General features: G+C 43.7%; 1 protein-coding gene across 1 annotated transcript in view; it reads left to right on the forward strand.

Annotated features, from left to right (window-relative positions):
* Window positions 1-5,119: 5,119 nt before the first annotated feature.
* The window catches only part of SHC4 (SHC adaptor protein 4), a 146,208-nt gene continuing 125,039 nt past the window's right edge, over window positions 5,120-26,288 (forward strand). The window contains exons 1-2 of the mRNA XM_008069899.2: window positions 5,120-5,130; window positions 17,563-18,578. Coding sequence (XP_008068090.1) covers window positions 17,997-18,578 — 582 coding nt within the window. The 5' untranslated portion in view covers window positions 5,120-5,130; window positions 17,563-17,996. The remainder of the gene's footprint in view (window positions 5,131-17,562; window positions 18,579-26,288) is intronic.

Genomic DNA, 26,288 nt, shown 5'->3' on the forward strand with positions numbered 1-26,288 from the left:
GGGCAAATGCAGGACATATGCCCCACTCCCCCACCCCTGCTGATAACTGTCTTCTGACTGGGAAGATGGCCCCTAGCCAAGACTGTCTGTGTGCAGTCAAAATGCTCTTGAAGATATGCATGTCTGCGAACTCAAGACAGTTTTCAAGAGAAAACATCTTTGTTTCTTCTTCTTGGCACATAATGCTCACTCCCTTTCCCACGCTAGGGGTAATAATCTCTTCCCATGTTTATTGGGGTGCGGGAAGCTTCATATCCACCAGTCACCATCGGTTCCCTCCCGTAAGTGATAATAAACCCATACCTTTACCAACACGTCCTCTGGGTGATTTCTTCGGGATAGGTAAACATGATTCGAGCACCATGTCTGATTTGGGACTGCCGTGACACAACAACCTACTCGCCCTTCTGTGAAATACTTATATGTACTCTCACCACTTTTACCTAAATGTACTTCGTTTTTTTCATCACTTGGATCTTAAATTCATTTATTTCATATGCTAACGGATTAATGCATTTTTGTTACAAACAATGAAAAGAACTTAGAATTATAAAGAGCAAAACTTGAAAGTGTTCATTTATTATTTATATTGTAGTAGTCTCTATATTTGTGTGAGTAGCCTCAAATCCATTTGGAACAATATTAAAAACAATCAAGTTTTAAAAACAAAAAAATAAATAGATACTTTTATCTGAAAACTTACTACCATGCTAGGAAATTCACACATTTTCTTTTAATTCTCACAGCAACTCTATAAGGAGAATTTCGTAGGACCATTTTACAAACTGACACAATTGAATGAGGGTAAGTTAGTTGTCCAAAGTCATAAATAGTAAGTGGCAAAGATAAAATGAAGCAGATCTGGGATTCAAAGTTTGTGTGCTAGTTCATTTACTTGTTTTTTCTTTTGTTTTGTGTATGAGTTTTTTTAACTCTCTTGACTCTATAACAAAAAGTAGGATTACAAAATCGATGTACAACTTGGGTGCGTGGATGTGTCTGTGTTTGGTGGGGAGTAGGGGATGAAGGTGAGGAGTTGTGAATTACTCTTCCTCACAGCTACTCCTTACTGTGACAGCCATTGGAATTATTTAGGTAATTCAGCCAAGAACATGTTTTTCTCCTTAAGTGCCAACGGAGACCTGGCCCTAGACAGCTGATTTGGGTCAACTCCAGAGGACTCAGCAAAGGCCAAGCGTAAGGATAGTAGCCTTTAACCTTCCACCACTGATGGGTGGGCTGCAGCTACCAGGCCAAAACACAGTACGCCTCTCCTTGGGGGAAGAGGCAGTAGCAGAGTCCAGACCGCTGACAGTTGGTGGGAGGAAACTTGCCCACCTCCCACTGCCCATTTCCCAGCAAGGACAAATTCGCACTGCTATATAACCCGTCTGCCCAGGCCCCTTCCAGACCACTAGTTCCAGTACTTTGTACTGGGATGTCCCTGCTCGTGGGCTCTGGCCAGAGGACGCAGTTATTGCCATGAACACTGACCGCTGTCCCAGCTAGCAGGCGGGCACATTTCTATTTTCATCCGAATTCCCAGCATCGTGGGGAAAGAACTTGGCCCGTCCTATCGACCAGACCCCTGACGAGGAAGGAGAGCCTGCAGGCTCCTTCTATAACCTTCCTTTGACTTGGACTCCGAAGACAAAGGTGAACTTGAGTGCCGCTGAGACACAGCTTCCCTTTATGCTCCCACCAGGCCCCCGGGCCGCCTTGTCTGCAGCACTGAGGCCCTATTGTCCTGGCGGGGCACCCGGGGCCTGACTGCCCACACTGTTCGAGCGCAGTTTCAGCCCCCTCTCCCCTCCCCCGTGCGTCGCCGTGCCTGGAGAAGGGCTTTGGAGTTTCACGATCGCGCACACTGGCCCTTTCTTCTCCGGACGCCTGCGGCTTTGATGCCGCGCGCCTGGCAGCCCGGCGCTCCGCTGGGCTTTCCCAGCGAGGCCGTGCGAAAGCGCGGTCAGGACGCTCTCCCAGCCGCCAGCCCGCGGGCCCGCCCGGCCTTCTCCCGCCGGGGCCACGGCTCGGGGCCGCCGGGGAGCCGCGGACAGCACCTCCGGCCGCCGCACAGAGGGGGCGCTGCGCCTGCCGGGAGGCCCCGCCCCGCCCCGCCCCGCCCCGCCCCGCCCGGAGCGCATCCGGGAAACCCCGCAGCCGGCGGGCTCAGAGCGCAGAAAAGGGCCGCCTGGAAACCGCGGTGCTGCCTCTAGGAACTCGTTCTCGGGTCACGACGGGTCTATGCAAGGATATTTCAAAAAACATTTTCACCCACATCTTATTATTAAAAACATCAAACATACAGGAAAGTTGGAAGAATGGTGTAATGGACACCTATATACCCATTATTTAGAGTGTGCAATTCGCATTTTGTATCAAAGGATTCATCTACAAGGACTGTGTGTGTGTGTGTGTGTGTGTGTAGAAACCTATACCTACTCCCTATTTTTATGGCACATTTGCACAATGGTACTACATAGCCATAAAAATTACATCATATATTTAGTGACATGGGAAAATGTCGGGGTTTTTTAAGTAAAAAAAAGGCAGGTAGAAAACTGTATGCACAATATTATGTTACTTTTGTTTGAACAAAATATTTGTGCATGGAGGGGGAAAAAATCCTGAGGTGTTTTAGTTTGCTAAAATGTTCATAAGAATTGTGGCTAAATTAGGATATGGGTGAATTTAGTTTTCATGTCTGGCTTATTTTTATTTCTTTCAATGAGGTACTTCTATGTAAAGTGATAAGAAAGGTTTTAAACGTGTGCTCTTCTTAAGAAGATGACCTGGGATTATTCCAGCCCTATTTATCATGGCAGAAGTCCTGGGCTCTGGCAGCCCCGATGCAGACATAACCACATTGCCCCTCCTGGCCATTTCCAGCTCCACCAGTCTCATATTTTCCCACATCTGAGCACCAGCTCCTTTCTTTTCTTGTCTCTGCTTTCCTGCAGCAAACTGCATTCCCTTCTCTTATCACTCTTAGGGCAGGTAGGTTCCTTTAGTCTCTAAAAAGGGAGGATCCTACTATATTATTCACTTTCCCCGCTGGAAATAAAAGTCTTACAGGATGAAATTCCTCTCCTTAAAGAGAAATCCAGGGTTTAACCCAGAGGCTGCCCTGCTGCCAGTGGGCTTGTCTCTCTGTGAGAGGTCTGTCCCAGTTGACTCCCAAGAGAAAGCATTATTCTAGTGTGGGTTGCTCAGGAACCTTTAGGACCAGCTGGATGGTATTTTCATCACCATACAAGCAATGGCACCTTGGGAGACTACAGTAATAATAGCTCACATTGTACACACATTTTTAGTTCACAAAGTAAATCCACACACTCCCTTACAGTAGTTCCCAGAGCATATTAAAAAAATCATTTGGAGATAGGCATAGAGTTGCTAACTTTTATTTTGCCACATATATCCATTTAAATATCTGTCTGCTACTAATTTTTACCATTACTTAATAACAAAAGGGACATTTTTGCCACATACACAAAATAAAATTTTTTAAAATGATATTTGAATATCACTTCACTTAAGGCCCTCCTTTTCCCTCATACACTTTAAAAAATTATTACTATTTCTATATAAACTGGTGAAAACTTTTTCACAGACAAGCACTGGTTTGGGAACCATTTCTCCATCACTTTTGATACTCACTTGCAGGTGAGGAAGCTGAGGCTTAGAGACCACCAGTTGATAAATGGTTGTATTAGGAATCAAATTCAAGTTACTCCAGGCCCAGTGGCTTTTCCCTATTCCAGATTACCCTGTATAATCAGGTTGCCTTTGTGATTCTACCAAGAGATAGTTGAAAAGTAAATCCAAGTCTTCGCTAGCCTTGAAGTCACCAGAATACACCCAGTGTATCAAATTTTATTTGTGATCCAAAAATCACTGTGCTCATCAGATAGTATTAGCCTTTCAGAAAGGTTCCTGCCTAATTTCATTATTTACTGTATCCACAAAGCTATCTTTCAGGGTGATTTCAAGGGGAGAAATATATATTAGAATTCTAATATATTTACCCATATCTATCTACTGATTTATGCCTGAAATTTTCTTAGTTTAGTTTCCTTTATTGATATGTATTTAAAAATCACTAAAAACTTGAGAATAAACAAAAAAGATGGACAGTATAAATACTAAAGCATTGTTTAACAGACTCATCCAAGCATTATTTAATTATCCAGAGGAATATAGCTGTGTTTGTCTTTGTTTTCTACTATAATTAGGACTCAGACGCTGAAGCTATATGTTACCTTGTAGACCTTCTCTAGAATAGAGACAACTTCTGCCCATTAGGAAAAGTAACCTCAAATGTTAGAGTTTTATTGACCTATAGAACATTAATGAGTTTTGTCTCCAACTTGACAGACTTATTTTATAATGCCTTTGCTTGTAGACTATATATATCTTTTTCTTTCTCTGATTCCCCTTTGACTCTGCTTTACCATATTGCTGGTTTATTCCCTCATTGATGAGTTGTATAAAATTATTTAAAGGCAGTCACCACCAATACCATTTTAAGATGTTATCAATTATTTGCCTTTCTATTAATGAAGAATCTGAGCAGATTTTGGGAAAGACGAGAGTGAAGATGTATTGGTATAGAAGGCTTAGCTAAACATCTCAAGACAGTTGCACCAAGAACATCTTTTTTCCCCATAATTCCTTTTTCCTTGATCAGTGGCCAGTAACATGATTTGCTGGAAATAGGATTTACAAGGAATAATGACTGAAGAAGAGGTTGAAAAGCTAGTTTGGGTTAACCAAGGATTGGGATTTTATTCTGGAAATCACAGGAACCATGAAAGGTTTTAACCCAAGAACTGACATGATCATAGTTTTGAATGAGGAAAAAAAATTCTGCCAAGTGTTTATTGGATGGGTAGAGGGATACTCATTTATTTCTTACAGTGATGCTGTAAGAGGGAGAGTCTCTGAGAAATGACCAGGGTTTGACCTATAGTATGTACATGGAACACTGAGGATAAAATCAAAATGCAGTGCAAAGGTAGGAAGGACAAGTCTGATAAGCGGTCAGATGTAGGACATGAAGGGTGGGAGGAGTCTGGGATGACAGCTGGTTGAGTAGAAGATGGTGGTGCTGTTAATCAGAAGCAGAAGGTCAAGGAAGAAAGCTCTGGTTTTTTTTTTTTTTGAGTTAGAGTCTCACTCGGTCACCCAGACTGGAGTGTAGTGGCCACTCCCGGCCACCGCAGCCTCATCTGCTGGGCTCCGGCGATCCTTCTGCCTCAGCCTTCCAAATAGCCGGAATTACAGGCATGCGCTACCACGTCCGGCTGATTTTTTTTTTTATTTATTGTAGAGATGAGGTCTCACTGCCCAGGTGGGTCTCGAACTCGCGGCCTCAGGCAATCCACTCACCTCAGCCTCCCAAAGGCGCGGGATTACAGGCTGAGCCACCGAGCCCGGCGAAAGCTCTGTTTTTGGCTTGTTGAGTTTGATGATTTTAGAAATTTGAACTCAGAACTTAAGAGTTTGGATTAGAAAGAAAATTTGAGGCTTAGCGGTGCATTGGTTAGGAATTAAAGCTATGGACACACACACACACACACACACGAATTGTTAAAGAAAAATATGTCCTGGGAAAACCTCCCTACTACTTCACTGACTAGGAAACAATGTCATGGTTCACCAGAAGGCATTCCCTTCAATTATAACATTTTACAGTCATGAACAGAGCCACTGCCCAACAGAGTAGTGAATAGTCCATGGCTTTTCAGAGTCATAAACAATCCACTGCCTAATACCTTAGTAAAGAAGGTCTGTTGTTACTATTGTAGAAATGGAGGCCTAGAAAGACAAAGCAAATGTCTTAAATATATGTTGCAGGAATACAAGGAAGATTAAGCTGAAACACCTCCTAGAGTTAATCCTGCAGTCCTGCAAATACAGATGATCTGACAGAAGAATCATGACTCCCCATGTTTTTCCTCCTGTGACAACTCTGACATGGATGAGATGATGAGATCATCTCATCATCTAAACCATCTAGATCAGAGCTGAGCATGGGATGATGCAATGCTTTTACTTGGCCTCCATGCTGCGCTTGCAGGATCAACATTGCTCCTGATTCTACAAAAACAGAGAGCAAAGTCCAATGAATTCCCATATATCTGTCATCTAGCTTAAATAATTATCAGCATACAAGTCTATCTTACTTCATTTGTACCTCATTCTCCCAAACTATTTCTCCCATGCTAGATTATTTTAAAGATCATGAAACTTCACACCTAAATACTTCCATATATTTCTAAAAGATGAGGACTCTCTTTAAAAACAAACTAAGGAACAGTTTAAGATGTTCTAGATGAGAATGTGTGTACCCAGTTCTGTTCCTCCCTTGGGCCTCTATGCTAATAATGGCTACCTCATAATGATGGCCTAATATGTGTCGCATACTTGTTTATTTTTTACAGTGACGCTACATATAAGATAGTTTGGCAAAATAACATAATGGTGTGGAAGGAAGACTCAGAGTCAAAAGCATTTCAAAAAGAAAAAAAAAAGTTTAACTTGTAAAGGAGATTATGCAAGGAAACCCAAGATTTAGAAAGATTGTCCCAATATAAAATAAAAAACATAGTCGGTATTCAAAGGAAAAAACACAAGATTACCAGGGATACCAAGAGTGCAGTTAGTCAGTCTATTCATGGTGGAAAAACATCAATTTTCTCTCTCGATTATTACATCTGCAGGGACCATCACATATCTTCACTTCAACATTGCAAAAGTTGTTTGGTTAGAAATTCTGTTTCAAGAAAGGCTCAAAATATCACTAATAATGGGTATTGTCTATAACCATACCACCCTGAATGCACCCAATCTTGTCTAATACTGGGAACTGGAATCAGATGTGGCAAACCTTTTATTTCATTTATTCATTTACTTTATTACTTAGGTTGCTGGTTTTTCTGTTTTGTTTCGAGTGGGAGTCTCACTCCAGCGTCGGACTGCTGGGCTCAGGCGATCATTTCCGCCTCAGCCTTCCAAGTAGCCGGAACTACAGGCACGCTACCACGCCCGGCTAGTTTTTATTTATCTGTTGTAGAGAGAAGTTTCGCCAAGTTGCCCAGGCTGGTCTCGAACCCCTAGGCTCAGGCAATCCTCTTGCCTCGGCCCCCCCAAAGCGCTGGGATTACAGGTTTGAGCCACCGCGCCTGGCCTGTTTTATGTTGTTGTTGTTATTTATTTTTTATTTTTTATTTTTTTTTTAATCTTGAAATGGGCATCAGCCCGGTGGGGCGTCGCCTGGCAGCCCTGGCTCCCGGACCCGTGCCTGGCTCCCAGGGAGGGCGGGAGGCCCCGGCTCTCTCCGCGTCTGGGGAAGCTGGGCGTCCCGGACTGACCTGTTCCCGGAGAGCCACCAAAGGACCCATTCGGCCTGACCCGAGTCCTGCCGATCTCGACCCCTTTGCTGATGCACGTAAGGGTGATGACCTGCTTCCTTCTGGCACTGAGGATTATATCCATGTAAGAATTCAACAGGGCCGGGCTCGGTGGCTCAGCCTGTAATCCCACGCCTTTGGGAGGCTGAGGTGAGTGGATCGCCTGAGCCCGCGGGTTCGAGACCCGCCTGGGCAGCGAGACCTCATCTCTACAATAAATCAAAAAATCAGCCGGGCGGGGTAGCGCGCGCCTGTAATTCCGGTTACTGGGAAGGCTGAGGCGGAAGGATCGCCGGAGCCCGGCAGGTCGAGGCTGCGGTGGCCGGGAGCGGCCATTGCACTCCAGTCTGGGCGACAGAGTGAGGCTCCAAACTCAAAAAAAAAAAAAAAAAAAAAGAATTCAACAGAAACGGCAGGAAGACCTTTACTACTGTCCAAGGGATGGGTAATGATTGTAATAAAAAGAAACCAGTGAAAGCGTTTAAGAAGAAATTTGCCTGCAGTGGTACTGTAATTGAGCTTCCAGAATATGGAGAAGTAATTCAGCTACAGGGTGACCAGCCCAAGAACATATGACAGTTCCTCCTAGAGATTCGACTGACTAAGGACGATCAGCTGGAGGTTCACGGGTTTTAAGTGCTTGTGGCTCACTGTAGCTTAAGTAAGAATTTCCTTGCAAACGAGTAGAATTGCCCTTCTGTCCTTTGTCACAAGTTTAAAAACCTCCCAGCTTGTATAATGTAACCATTTGGGGTCTGCTTTTAACTTGGACTCATGTAACTCCTTCATGCAATAAACTGAAAGGAGCTATGCAATAAATAAATAAATAAAATAAATCTTGAAATGCAAAATGCTTATTTCCCCCTGACTTGTAGTTCAATGTGTCTATATTAATCTCTACTGCTGCCATAAAAAATTATCACAAATTTAGCAGCTTCACCAACACAAATTTATTATCTTAACTTTCCATAGGTCAGCCTGTCCTCTGGCCACCAATATTTATATCTGTTCCACATGCAGAGTACATTTCACTTCATTCCAAGCTTCCCAAAAGTCTCACTTTATTATAGGATTAGTTCAGAGTCCAAAATCTCACCAGCTCAAAGTCTCAATCACATCATCTAAACCATCTAGATCAGATACAAGTGCAGCTCTGAGACTGATTCACCTTGGGCAAAGTATTCTCCACCTATGGACCTGTGGAACTAAAGAAACAAATTATCTGCTGTCAAAAATAGGACCGGCATGGAGCAACAGTTATAGGTATGACCATTCAGAAAGGGAGAAAAGTGAAAGCAAAAACATGCCATTTGTCTCAAGTAATTTTCAACCAAATTCAACCAAACTCCTCTAGGTTTCAAGGCTTAGGAACAATTGTTTGTGGCTTATGGCTCTAACTCCCAGTCTCGTGAATCTGCCCTCTTAGTGTCCCTCCTTTTTCATAAAAGGTAGCATGGGTGCAGCTGGTTGTTTTATCAAAAGCCTGCTTTCCACCTATAGAATTTTGAGAGTTTGACAGCCTTCTTTCATATTATAATTTCGCTGTTCAATTCAGGTCAAGTTAATGGTGTTTCTGCTGACATAACATTCTCAGGCACCTTAGGGGTCTCCCATGTATGTCATAGGGATTTGCTTCATAAAACAAGAGGCTCATGTACAGAGGGTTCCTAGATACTACCATCTCTATTTTTAATTTTTTTTGATGTGGCTGAGAAAACAGCCCATAAGCTTATAGTTTGAGGTTATTTGTGAGTCACACTCTTAATCTCTCCTAAGAGCCTTTGGTGTGACTTTTGATCTTTCTGATCTTTTTGATCTTTCTGAGACATCACACCCAGGGATTTTACTATAGTGAACACATTCCTGGCAGTGAATCTTAATTTTAGCATCTTTGGCCAAATAGACAAAGTTTTCAAATCATCAGATCTTGGTTCTTTTCTCTCAATTTACATTTTTTCTTTTGTATTTTGTTTAAAAGTAGCAAGAAGAAATGAGACAACCTTCAACACTTTTCTTGGAAATCTTCTCTGCTAAATGTCAGTTTTATCTTTTATAAATTCTGCTTTCCATACAACTGTAGCATACAATTCCACTAAACTTTCTTCCAGGATATAACAAGAATTCTCTTTCATTCAGTTTCTGACATGTTTCTCTGTGTCTTTGAGCACGTGACAGACTGACAGCATTTATGGGGGCGGATAGGGGTCTCACTTTGTCACCCAGGTTAGAGTGTAGTGGTACAATTATGGCTTACCACACCTCGACTTCCTGGACTTAGGTAATCCTTTTGCCTCAGCATTTCGAGTAGTTGGGACTACAGGTGTGTACCACCACATCCAGCTAATTTTAAAATTTTGTGTAGAGACAAGGTCTCGCTATGTTGCCTAGGCCGGTCTCGAACTCGTGGGCTTAAGCATTACTCCTGCCTTGGCCTCCCAAAGTGCTGGACTAACAGATGTGAACCACTGCACACAGGCTTGATGGCACCTTTAACATGCATATTTCTACTAATAGTCCACTGGAAGACATGTAGACTTTTTTTTAGCCATGCTCACCAAAATTATTTCAGTCATTGCCTGTTGCCAAGTTTTAAAGCCACCTCTACGCTTGTATTTGTTATAGTAGGACCCCACTTCTGAGGCCAAGATCCATATTAGTTTTCTACTGAGGTCATAACAAATTACTATCAACTTAGCTTAAACAACACTCGCTTACGGCTCTGTGGAAGTCTGGCACAGGTCTCACCAGTCACCTGCTAAACTCAAAGTATTGGCAGGGCTGCATTCCTTTCTGAAGGCTTTAGGAAAGGAGCTGTTGACTTGCTCATTTAGATTGCTTAACAGAATCCATTTCCTTGCAGCTCTGCATCTGAGATTCCTGCTTCCTTGATGGCAGTCAACTGAGGCCCCTTCCTAGCTGCCTTGGCTCATGGCCTCCTTCCTCCGTCTTCAAAGGCAGTAACAGCAAGGTGAGTACTTCTCATGCTTCAGATCTCTGCTTTCTGTCTCAAATCTCCCAGTTCTTACCACAGCTGGGAAATGTTCTGTACGTTGAAGACTTGTGTGTTTTGATTGGACCCACCCAGATAATGCCCCCATCTCAAGGTCTGCAATGTTAATCACATCTGCACAGTTTCTGTTGTCATGTTCCTGGGTTTATAGTAATGAACAGGGGAGCCTTTAGTCTGCCTACCATATTGTCAGCATCCAATGTTGAACCCAGGTCTGCCTACCTTTGGACTTCTGTCACCTGACTCCATAGTTCCCGCTCATAACTGGGCTTCTATCTCAAGCCTGGAAGACCTTCTCATCTTGTAGTCCTGTTTCTGCCACTGTATTTGTGTCAGATAGTAATGTTTTGGCCTGTAAGTACCAGCTAACAGCTAAGAGGTGTTAGAGCAGCTTGAACTATTAGAGTTCACTTATCTCACATAACAAATCTAGAGATGGTTGCGGGTCTTGGTTCAGGCATTCAGTGATGGTAAAACATTGGCTTGATAATTTAATTGGTTTTTCCCTCGTGGTTACAATATGTCCCACAGCTCCAGATATCATATCCACATTCAAGACAGGAAGACTTGAGGGAAAAAGGGATGGGTTCCAGTTTTGTCTGTTCCTTTTGTCAGGAAAGAAGATGCTTTCCCAGAAGGCCCTATCAGACTTTCACTTGTGCCTCATATATCAGAGTTGTGTCATATGCCTCCACTCCCTGCAGTTGCAAGGAAGCATGAAAAAGTCAGTATTTAGCTCTTCCTGGTGAAGATGGGCACAGAAAATAAAGTTGGAAATGAGGACTGGATTAGCCAATTCGTAGTGTCACAGTTTCAATCTGTTCAGGACCCTGTCTTTGCCTTTCTCCCTAACCAGTTCACAATTAGACTTGGGATCTTGCTCCTGAATCAGACATCTCCTGATGATTGTGCTCTGTCCATCCAACACCCACACACTTATTTTTATAAGATATTCCTGATCCCAATTAACTACTTAGACTGCCATCTGAAGTAGCCTAAATATACTTCCTGTCACTTCTTGTTGCTGGCCCCTAGAAGGACCTGACCATCTTTCAGAGGTCTAGAGACTCCGCCAGTTCTGTTGTCTATGCAGAGGCAAGATTCTATTCTAACAACGCCTGTTTTCACGTGGGTCATTTTCAAGCATCTTGTGTGTGTGTGTGTGTGTGTGTGTGTGTGTATACAAAGGGTTAAACTGGGCTACACTGACCAAGGACATTTTAATCCTATGCTAGCTTTAAATTCTCTCCAAATAGAAGGTCTTCTAACAATATTGCTATGGTAGAGACCATTATTGTTCACCATACTACCCATTTTCCTCTTCTTTGTCAGTAACAGAGTTGTGATTTTATGAACAGCAGCGATGCACCCAGACAAAAGACTTCTTCATTCTCAGATAAGGAAGACTGCATCTTCTCTTATAGCTAGCAACAGCATGTGACTAAATTCTGGCTATTGTGATATCAATAAAAAATATTGTATGGAGTTTCTAGAATGTTTCCTTAAAGAAAGAGAGCGTGTCCTTCTTTGACCTTTTATCCAGTGTGCTACCTGGAGTGCAGATGAAATGGCGGGCACTTCATCAGTCATTCTGGGTTTTGAGGAGAAGGAGTAAGCATTAGGGATAGCCAAGAGTTGATACTGTCTCTGGATTTCCCACCTCCAGAGGAATACATTTTTCATTTAAGCTACTGTACTTTTTGATTTTTGTGTTATTTGTAACGGAAACTGACCCTAAGTAATCTGTTTTTCATCAGCATGATGTTTAACTCTTTATATAGCACTTCCAGGTACATTGTCTGATTTTTTTTAACAGATAGAAAAATATATGTTTTCCTGTGCTTTTCTAGCTAGTCCTGTTTCCAGGAGAGTGGCGTCAATAGCAACCATCAGAGAGCTCTCTACCTACCAGGGCTGAAGACTGCTGGAAAATGGAAAACATTTGGTTCAGGAGACAAAGCATGGTGTTGCTTCATGGTTCTGTCTTCATTTTTGTGAGGTTCTCAGAGACTCAACTCTTCTTCACCGTCTCACTTCCCTATCCTTAAAGTGATATTTTGGTCTCTGCCAAGAATCTTATATAAATATTTTCTTGTGGATTTTTTTTCTCCCAAAATAGAGCTTCGGCTATGTTTTCATTCCTCACTAATGGGCTGTTAGGCTCATTGTGCATATTGCTCAGGGAAAATCCTTCACTAATGGGTCTGCTTTAGTGGTGGGATGGTGGTCTGCAGTAAAGGTCCTTGGGCTACTGTACTCTGATGCCACCTGCTCCATTTTGTTCCAAAGTAGCAACTGACCCACAATACCCCAGAGTTATTTCTGCCTTAATCTGTTTGAACCTCCCTCCACTATCTAGCACACCCTTCCTCCACCCCAAATTTCACACTGGGTTATCTTCAAAAGCTAGGTAGGCATTTTTGCCAGGTCCTTTTCTTTCTGACTCCTCCAAGAAACCCTAGCAGGACCTGCTAATTCTAGTACATCCCAGCCTGACCCTGCTCTTTCTTGTACAAGGGGAGACCAAAATAAGTAAGTAAATAAGTAAATAAACAAACAGCCCCCCAAACAACAACCGAAAACCCATGGAATTTATTTATAATAAATTGTGTATTTATTCTTCCTTTTCTTTTTTTTTGAGTTAGAGTCTCCCTTCATCGCCCAGGCTGGAGTATAGTAGCACACTCATGGTCACCCTGGCATTGACCCACTGGGCTCAGGCGACCCTTCTGCCTCAGCCTTCCAAGCAGCTGGAACTACAGGCACGTGCTACCATGCCCAGCTAATTTTTTTGATTTATTGTAGAGATGAGGTCTCACCAAGTTGCCCAGGCTGTTTGTTTTTAAAAACAAACTCGTGGACTCAGGCAATCCCCTCACCCCGGCCTCCCAAAGTGCTGGGATTACAGGCGTATTTATTCTTACATGTTTAAAATTCAGTCGCCTTCAAAGCACTCTCCATTTAATGCAATGCACCTATCGAGATGCTTTTTTTACTGCTCAGAACAGTTTTTGAACTTATTGATTTTAATGTCTTTTAGTGCTCTGTTGTTTTTGCTTCGTTTTTTCCATATCAGCAAAACATTTCTCTTTGAGGACTTTTTTCATCAGGGAAACAAAAAAAGTTGCTTGGGTGGGACATGGGAGTCATGCTGTTTTTGATCAAAAAACACTCAGTGCAGTGTGGGTAAGTGAGCTTGTAAATCACCCATGATGAAATGGGCAAATGTGTTGAAAGAATCTCCAAAAAAAAAAAAAAAAATTCACTGAAGCTGAATGCAGCCTCTCACAACAACGCTAGCTGGTACACTGATGCCAGTGGAGTCCTAGACATTTACTTAGCGCTAGAAACCTGTACTATTAGGGGCCTGCCCTCAGAAAGAAATAATTTTGGTTTTTTGGGTCACCCTTATAACTGCCTGTTTTACCCAAGAAGCCCAGCAGGAGCAGGCTGCTCCTTAAGAAGCTGACTTGTTGATTCCACAGCAGGTGCCCTTGGAGGTGAGATGTCCCAAAATAAAAGACATACTACAGTGGTCTAAGCAGAACTCTGTTTTCAAGGACGACGATGAGAGGGGTTAATAGTTCTATGATGGTTTAATGACAATAATCGTTTTCCTTATCTCTTATTTATGTTTTTACTTGTGAGGTATTTAAGGTGAATTTTATAGGTTTGATTTCCAAGCAGGAGAAGGGAGCAAGAGCGAATATTTAATGAGCATGGACTAGAAGTTAGGTGCTTGCACACACTGAATTGTGTCGCAGTAGTTAAGGGTACGGGTGGAGTGAGTCAGTGCTCAGTTCTATATCACATCTGCCACTCCCTGGCTATGTGACTTGGACAAGTCAGTAAATAATACATACCACCTGTTGCATAGAGTTGCTGGGAGGCTTAAATGTGAAGGACTTTGTTCAGGACCTGGTCTAAGAGTAAGATCCCAGCAGGTATTATTGATTATTATCAGGCCCATTCTTCAGATTAAAAAAACGGAATCACAGAGAGGCGAAATAACTTACTCAAGATCCCACAACTGGTTCTGTAGCTCCCAAGGTAATGTTCTTTCTACTATGTTATGCTACTAAGTGCACACAGTTTGTGGGTAGTGGCCCAGCCACCAAGGTTTTCTGAGATATCTAGTCTAATATTATCTTCACTCTTGAGAAATTTTCTTTGGGCTAAATACATTTTCCTTGAGAACTGTGGAGAGGAGAGGTAGATACAGTAGGTGGGAGAATATTCTGCCAGGCTTTTCTCTGGCAAATCTGTGAGGTGTGGCTCAGGAGTAGGCTTCCCAGGCATTCTAGAACTTCCAAGAAACCCCTAGCTCTTCTTCTTGTTCAGTCATTTCTCAGAGCTCTAGAGAGCAGTGAGATGCCCATAGCCCTCAACATAGGCCTGGGATCTAGACTTGAGCCCTCTGGTCCCCTGGGAGGCAGCAGAGGACAGTGGCTGCCAGTGCAGGCTTTGCAGTCAGGCAAGCTGCTGGAGGAATCCCAACATCGTTGTTCAACAGCTGGGGGACCTTGGCCAAGTCACTGCACTTGGTCTCAGCCTCATTTCCATATCTGAAGGGTGACAATGAACATAATCCCAGCCTCCAAAATTTGTTATAGTAATTGGATAAGAATGTAGGTAAACTGTAAGATGTTCCATAAAGAGTCACTCTTATTAATATTACTTTCATTATTACTAACAGAAGAGGATGTTCCCATGGCCCAGGAAAAAGCAAACCATCTGCCTTGTCCACTCATCTACCTGGAATAATCCATTCAACTAGTGAGTCTTCTCTTGGGCTCTTGGGACTAAGAGAGCTGCCCAGCTAAGCAGGCTGGGCCTATGAGGTTATCCCCCACTTCCTAGCTGCAAATCTGGTCTCTTTCATCACACATGGCCTTGGCAGAGCTGCCTAAAAGAGCCAAGATCTCCAGGGCTCCCAGGGATAGTGGAGTAGCCCCAGTGACCATGACTGCTTCCTTACCTTAACTGGTACCCACCCTTCCAACCTTCCCAGGACTCAGTTTTCCAGAGGAATATAGACCAGTCTAAGCCCTTGGATTGCAGACAGCATGGTGCCTACCTGGTCCTGTAGTCATAAGACCTCAGTAAGGATTTGCACCAGCCATGCTGGCTTCTCTCCTTCCCCACTTTCTCCTGGTCCACATGATTGTTAGGAAATAGTTTTCTTTGGATAGTATTGATCTTCTTGGCTTTTCCCACTTTGTGCTAATTTTTCTTTTTAATTACCTAGAATGGCATAGACTCTATGCCATAGGGGCAAGGATAAAAGCTTCAGGGGGTTCAACAGTCTTCCTTTAGATGGCCTACATGTGCTTAGTGAGGCAGGCTCTGCATGGAGCATTGGGCAAAGACTTTACAGGGTTTAGTATTATCTCATAAACCCTCATAATATCCCCATTAGATAGCTGCTCCTGACAGATGAGAATATTCAGGCACAGAGAGGTAAAGTAACTTCCTCAAGGTGGCATGGGGGGTAGGTCATAACATGGAATAAGCAAAGCAGAGACCCAAGGGAGGGGAAGAATTGCAAGGTGAAGAAAGAGAGGAATGAGGAGGAACAACAGATACCAAATTGGTTACTTCACAATCTTGCCCAGAGCCTGTCTCCTCAGCCCCAGGGATGTGGGGTCCAAATGATGTAGCCACTTTCCTCAGTTTAGCCAGGAGGTGATGTGGGGAAAGGGAAAGATCAACAAAGGTTGAAAGGAAGATTTATGAAGATAAAGACCTTCCCTGGGAAAAATCCCCCCAGCAGGCTTGGCAGACAGGAAGTGAAAAGGTACATTATTTCCGTGTTGAAGCAGGAAGCCAGTGAAGATGCCTTTTCTGCTGGTCAGACTCAGTCATTTAATTGAGAACCTGTGTTTGGATCTCAAGGGAGCTCAGGCTCTACCAAAGTCATGAATACACATGAGCCTAATGCAGCCTTGGGGTCAATAAGATAATGAGGGTGGCATCCCTGCTTCCCAGTTTGCTTTAATTTTTGAATTTACAAACACTTTCAGATGCCAGAGCCTTGGACCATGGTATAAAGCAACCCTCAGCTGAGATGTTCTTACCTTCCTATATGTGATTTCCACCCCACCCCCAGTGTTTCAGCGGTTTCCTCTTCATTCCTAAAGAACCTGCATTTCCTTTTCCCAGCTCCGAGTTTGGCTTCCTGTGTGCTAAGCCTCTGCAGTTGTCATCATGTCTTCAGGAAGCATTTGATAGGTACAGGAAGTTGCACCAGACGGAAGATGGAACCAACAATCAATAAAAAAAGAACTATATTTCTAAGAAAAATGCATCACAGCTTCCCACAGGAGTTGTGAACCATATGTCCTAATATCCCTGGAACAATGGATCTAATTTTTAGCGCTTCTGCTTGGCTCTCCCGGCCATCTCAACAAGAAAGAAAATAGATCTTTTAACCTACTGCTCCCCAGCTAACTGACGATCTGTAGCAAAGATCGCTTTCCCTTTTAACCCATTCATCAGATACTACAAAATAAAATCTCCCTCCTCTCCCCGCAGCTTTATTTCTCCGGGCTACTAGTTTAGTATATTTATGGTGCATGAGTCATCAAGCTGCCGCCTGATTGGATAAAAACCAAGCACCCCTGAGACCGTCAGTCAATTACAGCTATTCTCAGCTTCATTCACAGATTTATTAGCTTGCACACAGAGAAATTCATTCGGCAAAGTTCATTCATAAAAATTTCAACACTCTGCGTCTCATCCTGCACATCTCAGCCTTCTGCAGCAAGGGGGCTTCAGAAAAGAGCTCCGAGAGGCGTCCAGGAGGGAGGGGACCACCGAGCGAGGGGTGGGCGGGCCGGGAGGGGGTCCGAGGAGCACGGACAGATTGCAAGTGAAACAATGCGGAGCAGCGCCCGTCACTAGTACTCCTGGCCTGTGGCCCAGAACGGGATGCAAGACAAGATCTTCCAAGAGAGGGCAGCCATCAGAATCAACGAACCCAGGCAGAAGGGCCTTTGACTCAGAGATACATTTTTTTTTTTCCTTTTTAAATGAACAATCCCAGGAACAAATAAAGGGTTAATAGGCCAGTCATTGCCCCGCCCTGTGGGAGCTTGAAGGGAGCAGGTTTGAAAGTTCCTGTGTGCAAAGGGGGAGACTGGGGTGGGGTGGGGAGGGGCGCTCAATATTTTTCCTGGACTCTTGCAAGGCGAGAGATGCGGCGGGACCGGCTGGCCGGGGCTCTGCCCGGTTCTGTGCCCAAGAGTTGGCGGTGAGCGACCCCCGCGCCGGGAGTCCGGGTCCGGGCTCTCCCAGCGAGGAATCCAAGGCGAGGACCCCGGGTGCCGCCGCCTGGGCCAGGGAGGGGCTGAAATCAGAGCTGGGGAGGCGTTCTCCCCCACCCCCGCCCTCAGCCCCGGGCTGTCACCCTTCAGGGGCCGGGAGTCGAGGCGGGCGAGGCGAGAGCAGACTTAGAGAGGTGGCGGCCGCGAGTCGCACGGGGTGCTGAGGCATCTGATGTCCCTACCGTTTATCTGCCAGACGACCGGGCGATTTATGCAACAGTATCCTGTTTCAGCACTGCCAAGGCTATGCGAGAACGCGGCCGGGACAGCCTGGCAGGACTCGTGCTGTATGTAGGACTCTTCGGGCACCCCGGGATGCTGCACAGGGCCAAGTACAGCCGCTTTCGGAACGAGTCCATCACGTCCCTGGACGAAGGCAGCCCCGGAGGCTCGGTCGGGAACAAGGGCTCGCAGCCTCCCTACCCCGTCCTGGCACCTCACCTGCCGGCTGAAGATGCCACCTTGCCGTCCCAGGAGAGCCCCACCCCACTGTGCACCTTGATCCCTCGCATGGCGAGCATGAAGCTGGCCAACCCGGCCACTTTGCTGAGTCTGAAAAACTTTTGCCTGGGTACCAAAGAGGTGCCCCGGCTGAAGCTCCAGGAAAGCCGGGACCCGGCTCCCAGCAGCCCCGCTTCCCCGGAGGCCAGCCTAAGTGGAACCGGGTCTGCAGCACCGCAGCAGCCGGACCTGGCGGGACAGAGGGCACCCGCTTTTACCCCCGATGTGTGTCCGCTTCCCGGCCCTGGGGAGCCAGCCCTCAGGAGCAAGCAGGACAAGCACTTTCTGCAGCACCTGTTGGGAATGGGCATGAACTACTGTGTGAGGGTAAGTCCACTTCCCTCTCTGCACTCCTAAGAACTTCTGGGGAAAGGGACACCTTCTCTGCTTTCTGCAAGAAGCCTAATGTTGCCTGTCTGGGTTCTAGGTTTGGGCAAGACTTTATGCAACTGAACCAAGGGGGAAGGGAGCTGGGATTTACACATTTCCCTACAAATAACTGACTTTACAGGAATCAGAAAACCTCTGGTTCAAGGGCATGAACTAGTGCTAACTTGTCGGTAGTTGACAGGTGAAGGGGCAAATTCTGATAGAGGCAGCTGATGGCATCGCTTTTCCCTACTGGATGTAGCATTCTGGCCGAGAAGAGTCAAGGATTTCAAATCTAATTAGTGATCGAGACCTAATAGGTTATACTGGCTGTCCTATTCTGGATGAATACAGCAGAAATTTCTGTGCTAGAGAAGCACATGGTGTGTAAGGGGCTTCAATTGTTTTTTAAAAATTAATTTCAGTATTTAACAGACATTTCTCAAAACACGTCTGAGTCTCTAACCTTGTGCTAGGAGCTCGCCTTCGCTCTTCAGTCCTTTTTTTTTTTCTTTTTGTTTTTGCCTTTATTGCCTACGCTGCAGCAAGTAGGCCTTGTCCATGGGCTACGTGCAAAATCAAGGTCCTTACCGGCCTTGCATCAATCAAGATCTGGGCAAATGAAGATTTGGCCCCTGCTCTTTTGGAGCTCAAATTTCAGTCGGGGAGATCAATAAATGCATGTGAAATAATAAGAGAGTAATACTTAGCAATAGATATCTAGTGTGAGAATGCTGAGGGAACCCAAAAAAAGGGAAAGGTTATTATGGTCTGGGATTCATTTGTGTGAGGAACCTTCAGGAGAAAGTCTATCTTGGAAGAAATATCAGTTCTGAGTTGGCAGAAAGGAGGAGATTCCTGGTAGGGCGAGAATGGGAGCAAAGTCACTGTGGTGGCTACATGGGAGCATTATTGGGCATTATTGAAGAGGAAGGAAGTGGGCAAAAGAGGGAGGGGCTGGCACATCTTTAGTGCTCAAACAAGTATGAGTTGAATAAAGACAGATATATATCTTGAGTAGCTTGGGGGAGGGAGGGCCAGGGCAGGAGTTGCCAGAAGCTCTTAGACACCACAGGAAGAGGTTGTAAACATCCTGACTGGTCGGTGGGAACCCACCTAAGTTTGGCGGCAAACCATGACTTGATGAAAATACTTTTTAAAAAGATCAGTCTGTTGATTTATTTGACATGGAGTGAAGCAGGGGAAAATTGGAGACTGGGAGGCCAGTGAGAAGGATACTCTGAGAGTTCGGGCATGAGGGAATGAAAACAGGGATTAAGGTGGAGAGGAGAGAAAGAAGATGAATTCAAGAGACCCTGAGAAAAGCCTCAACCCAGGGGACTGATTGGATAATATCATAATACAAATAATAGAATAGCGCACATTTATGAAGCAGTGGGTAGATTGATGAGTTTGTTATTGTTGTTGTTGATAGAGGTTGAGAATGGTTATTGATGGAGGGTTGTGAGGGGTGGAAAAAAATCTTCCAACTTTAAATCTTGAAATGGCATTAGTGGTGGGAAAAAAATTTCTGAGTTTAAATCTTGGAATGACATTGGTGATGCCCACAATGAGAACAGAGTGAGTTAGGAAGGGAACTCATTTTAAATTTGCTTTTGACATACTAAATTTAAAGTAATGATATCTAATTGGTACTAATATGTAGGCGGACAGTCCTATAAGACTAGCTGTCTGATCGGAAGGTATAACCAAATAACTGCATCACAAACACAATTAGGATCTCAATGAAGGCCAAATAAATGCTGGAAGGGTTACAGAGAGAGCAAGCTTGGGGCAGTCTTGGCAAATGGATAACTGAAACCTCTAAAGAAGATAAATGTATGGGACACTTAGCTCTTGCCCTCCCCCACATATAATGGAAATACTTTCATGTGTCCACTCAGATTTCATAAGCACATCCTCATTTGTCAAGCTTAGGTGTGTGCCAAGCACTCACGAGAAAACAAGTGACTGTCCACACCTGTGCTGTCTGCACCCATCTTCCTTTCACCTAACCATCCTCTACCCCCTGCCTTGCCTCTCTCCTCTCCTCTTGTACCTCCTGCCACCTCCCCATCCCCACACAACCTGTACAATTTTAATGTTTAAAGAGTTGCTGTGTGATCTTCGGTTTCCCTGGGGAGTACCTCTGCTGGCATTTTAGATTTTTAATGAGGACACCATCTGTCTTTTCCTGGCAACGATAACTGACCCCAGGAAACATGCTGACCCCGTGACCCAGATGAACGACACGAGATTGCCAGTAGCCATGATGTGTAATACCAGTAAACTACCTCTATTACAAAGTAAAAATACATAGAAAAGCTTACTTTATTCATTTTTATAGAATCTTAATTTTGAAAGATGGAAGAGACTCAGAAGCTATCAAGGTCAATACCGCTATAGGAGAACTGAACCACAGACAAATAATTTTTTTAAGTCCACACAGGTCATTCAAAAGCAAAGCGATGTATAGCACCCAAGTCTCACTTATAAGTAAGATCACGTGGTATTTGGTTTTCTGTTTCTGAGTTAACAAACTCAGCACTTAGGACAATGGCTAAGTGCTGCAAAGGACATGATTTCATTTCTTCTCATGGCTGCATAGTATTCCATGGTGTATATGTACCACATTTTCTTATTCCAGTCATCTGTTAATAGGCACTTAGGTTGGTCCCATGACTTTGCTATTGTGAGTAGTGCTGCAATGAACATATGAATGCAAGTGTCTTTGTCTTCTTTTATATAATTTCTTTTCCTTTGGGTAGATACCCAGTAGTAGGATTGCTTGGTCAAATGGTAGTTCTATTTTTAGCTCTTTGAGAAATCTCCATATGTTTTCTATAGGGGTTGAACTAATTTACCGTCCCACAAACAGTGTATTAGCATTTCCTTTTCTTTGTATCCTCAGTAACATCTGTTCTTTGACTTTTAAATGATAGCCATTCTGACTGGTGTAAGGTGATACCTCATTGTGGTTTTAATTTACATTTATCTGATAATTAGTGATACTGAGCATTTTTTAATGTGTCTGTTGGCCACTTACATGTCTTCTTTTGAGAAATGTCTGTTCGTGTCCTTTGCCCAGTTTTTAATGGTAGTTTTTGTTTCTTGTTAAATTGTTTGAGTTCCTTATGGATTCTGGACATTAGTCTTTTATCAGGGACATAATTTGAAAATATTTTCTCTCATTCTGTAGGTTTTCTGTTCACTCTGTTGATTATTTTGTTTGCTATGCAGTAGCTTTTTAATTTAAATTCCATTTGTCTATTTTTGTTTTTGTTGCATTTGCTTTTGGGGTTTTCATTATAAATTTTTTGTCTAGGCCAATGTCCAGAAGGTTTTTCTTAGGTTTAGAAAATCATTCTTAAGAGAGATCCAAATTTTATCGGTGTAATGACTGCTTGAATACCTCATCCTGAATTGTACCTCATATCTCTAAAATAAAAAAAATTAAAAAAAGAAAATCATTCTTTGAGAGATACTAAGCCAGGAATGGGATGGTCAGACCCAGGTCTGGGCAAAGTAGTGATATGGGTGAAGCCCATTAAATGGTGTCAAATGGTGGCTTAATTCCCACCATAAGACGAAGTCTTGGTGGGGTATGGTAGCACACACCTATAATTCCAGCACTTTGGAAGGTTGAGGTGGTAGAATTGCTTGAGTTCAGGAGTTTGATATCAGCCTAGGCAACACAGGGAGACCTTATCTCTACATGGTGGTGGGCACTTGTAGTCCCAGCTACACAGGAGGTTGAAGAGGAAGGATCGCCTGAGCCCAAGAGTTTGAAGATGTGGTAGTCGTGATCATGCCACTGCATTCCAGCCTGTGTGACAGAGTGAGAGTCCAAATCAAGAAAAAAAAAGACTAAGCCTCATTTTCGTATGAGGACTTCCAAGTCACTTCATCCATCAACAAACATTCACTTAAAGGTTTCCCAGGTCCCCAACATAGACAGTTGAGTGTGGAAAATAGACAACATGGCCAGTGCCCTCCTCTCTAAAATGAGAGAATTGGCCTATGTGGCTTTGAAGGTTGCTCCTAGCCCAATATGTAATGGTTCTTGGACTCCTTTCTTCTATAGTAAGTGTTTATAATATTGCTTTCCTTTCCCAATTCCCAAGCCCCAGCTTGGTTCAAAGACTTAGTAAAGCAGAGGCAAAGAAACTAAACCTGACAGAGCTTCGATAGGCAACTACAGTGGTTCTCACAACAGCCCACTGTGGAAGGCTGTATTCTTCAGGTAAGGACACTGAAACCACAAGAGTTTACGATCTGTATCACACTTTACAACTAGAAAGTAACAGACTGAGGATTCCTATCCAGGTTTGTCTCACTCCAGTGTTTCTCTTCATCGCACCCTATCACTTACCTTAAAGCAAAACAGGCAGTCTTAGAATGTAGGAATGGAGTAGTGTAGATGAAGGACTCCATTCTAGTGTGCAGAATTATAGGAACAACCACTGGAACTTGCCTGGTTGCATTCATTTGCATAATTTCAATCTCTTCACTTTAGCCCCAGCTCAGCCAACAGTTTCCCCAAACTGTTTTAGTTTCCTAGGGCTTCTGTAACAAATACCACAACTGGGTGGCTTGCAACCACAGAAATCTATTCTCTTACAGTTCTTGAGGCTAGACATCTAAAATCAAGGTACCAGCAGGGCCATGCTCTGTCTAAAAGTTCCAGGGGAGGAATCCTTCCTTGCCGCTTTTAGCTTCTGGTGGTTGCCAGCAATTCTCGGTGTTTTTTGGCTTGTAGGTGCAGCATTCCAATCTCGGCCTCTGTCTTCACATAAAACTCTCTCTCTCTGTGTCTGTGGCCAATTTCCCTCTTTTTAAAAGAACATCAGTTATTGGATTAGGGCCCAGCCTCATTTGGTATAGCCTCTACTTAACTTGATTACATCTGCAAAAACTTCATTTCCAAATAAGGTCACACTCACAGGTTCTGGGGGTTACAACATGAATATATCTTTTTGGAGACATAATTCAACCCATAATTGTTCTCAAGAATATTTATTGCAATTGTATTTGCCTATATAGGCCTTCTTGGGTATTGGGACCATCAGCTTTGTGTACAAAATTCCTATTTGGAATTTGTGTTGAAAGATTTTTATTTACTTCTTTTGTAAATCTCACAGTATACTTTTACTATCCATCTTCCCCATCTAATGTTGTATCTCATTATTGAAGCAATATGCTAGTATTGTCAGTTATCTATTGTCTAGACTAGATGTAGCCCGCAATACCACAATGTTATGTTTACCCCATGTATCTTTTCCACTGGGGAGAACAGGTGTAGGAGTTAGGAGACCTGGGTTAAAGTAATGATTCTGATACTAACGAGTTATGTGATCTTTGATGAGTCACTTTACCTTCTAGACCTTTTTTTCTCATATATAAAATAAGAGATTTGAGCAAAATATTGTTCAAAATCCCGACACCAGACCTTCTTTCCTACCTGTCTGAAATCCCTTACTATTAAGCTCTCTTTTAGTTAGAAAAAATTTCCTGGAAAAAATAATTTTTAGGCTCTTTACTTTAGCAGAGAAGAGAAAAAGTGCTCTTTAAGGATGCATTAACTTCTACCTTTGCACCCTCTTACTAACACTGAGCTGACTTTACCAGTAAGGCAGAAAGCAGTGTGTTACACTGGTATGGATGGAGGTGGTACGTTTTAGAGAAGTCGGGCTGTGGAACAGCATCCAAATATAGAGTTCCAGGGAAGAGGATGGGTGGGTCCAGGCGGCAGGCCAAGGTTGGAAGAGGTGAGTGATGGTGGCTGGGATTGTGGGAACATGGAACTGCTCACATGGTCTGGTTACCAAGCCAGACTGGGCTTGGTGTTCAACAGAAGTGACAGGAGTTAAACCTACTCTATTCTCTCTGGACAAAAGAGCCAAGAAAAAAGGTCTTGCCACGGACATAGATGGTCTGGCACCTCTAACCTTGAGAGACAGATTTGTAACTCTAGCAAACCCCTAGAGAGATAGTCCCATGGTTTACACACAATGAAGACTGAGCTGGGTGACCTGGTTCAAGTACCCACAACTAAGGGAGGTGGCTTTCTGTTTCTGTTAATTTATCTTATTTCTAAGTTATTGGCAGTAGAGAGGGAGGTACTACCGGTGGGAGGAAACAATTCTAGCTAAAACTGACAACTTGGCATTGAGGGTGTTACATTTTCCTTCCTGTTTCTTTCTTGGAGTAGATGTGATAGTAGATTCTGTTAGAACTGAGGAAAATTCTGGCAGTTTTGACCTGTTCTCTCGTCATTCTCTTTAGACCTTCACACATCTTTTGGCCCAGTCTTTCCATACCTCTGGACACTGCAGTATTAACTGCAAGAAAGAATCTTAAAGATCAGCCAGTTCAAACCCTTCATTTTACAGTTGAGGAAACTGAGGTTCAGATATGCAAAGTGACTTGCTTCAAGCCACACCTCTACTTAGAGGTGGAGCCCAGACAAGAGCTCCCAGTTCTGCGTACAGTGCTATTTTCTGCCACCATCTTGCTTCATCTTTCCTCACTCACTGAATGAGATGTGCTATTCAAAATGTCTCTACTTTATTAAAATGCTGGGCATGCTTTTTAAGAAGATCATTATAAAACTTTTTTTTAATGGGAAACTTGTCTTAAAATAGCACTGAGGAGGGAAAGAGAATATGAAGAGTGGCAAGGAGCCCAAGAGCATTGACTCTGAGAGTTTCACCCTTTTGTTCAAGGATGTCCCTGTCGATGGCAGTGGGTCCATGCTGGACCAGGACTTGCACACTGTGCATGGATTGGCCCACATCTTCATCCATCTGCTACAACTCTAATGACCTTTGGGTCATTTCCCCAACATGACTTCCTTTACTTCCATTCTACTCTAAAGCAAATACAGTGCCATCACATGGATGGGACCGAGCCAGTCCTGGATCCCAATATGACAGTTCCATCACCGGGAGAGTGATCTAAACCATGGATATAGACTCCCCACCTCCGTCCCACCCAGCTTCACTCACTTATATCACCTATGTGTCTCTGAAAGTTGCCAGGTTTGCACACCACCTGTGGCTTGGGAATGTAAAGTCATTCCTAACCCCTTTATCTTCATTTTGCACTTCAGAATACTTGGGAGAAAAACTGAGTGTCCTCTTTGTCAAACCTACTAGGACTCCTTTCTTTTTTTTTTTTTAAGTGAGAAAGCCAGATTTATTGAGAGGACAGAGAGGCTCCCACAGTGGGAGGGGACATGAAGGGGTTGCCCTGACTCCATTCTTTTATGTAAAGGGACAAAGACTACTGGGGGCTGGGTGAGGTTCAAGACAAGGATCCTGCCTTCTCCACTCAGAGAGTTTTTCTCATCCTAACAATGTTGCAAAGAATTTTAAAGGGTAGCCGAGCTCCAGGATTAGTACAGGCTGTTCCTGTTTTGTGAAGAGATGGTGGATCAAAAGTTAGTTTGTACAGCAGTTATTTGGGACAATGAAATTTTCCAGAGAAATACTAAAACTCGACAAGCTTTCTCATATGGTTAGGGAGAGGATGAAATGAGAAAGTACATGTAGAAAAGTTTAGCACAGAGTAGGCCCCCAGGTGGGGGGGAGAGAATGGACTTTCGAAAGTCCAGCGGTGCCTTTAGGCAAATAAAAATTATAATAAACTGAATTTGCTTTTGGCATT

This window comes from Carlito syrichta, unplaced genomic scaffold (assembly GCF_000164805.1).
Source record: "Carlito syrichta isolate Samal-C Ts95f unplaced genomic scaffold, Tarsius_syrichta-2.0.1 Scaffold312386, whole genome shotgun sequence".
NCBI lineage: Eukaryota > Metazoa > Chordata > Mammalia > Primates > Tarsiidae > Carlito > Carlito syrichta.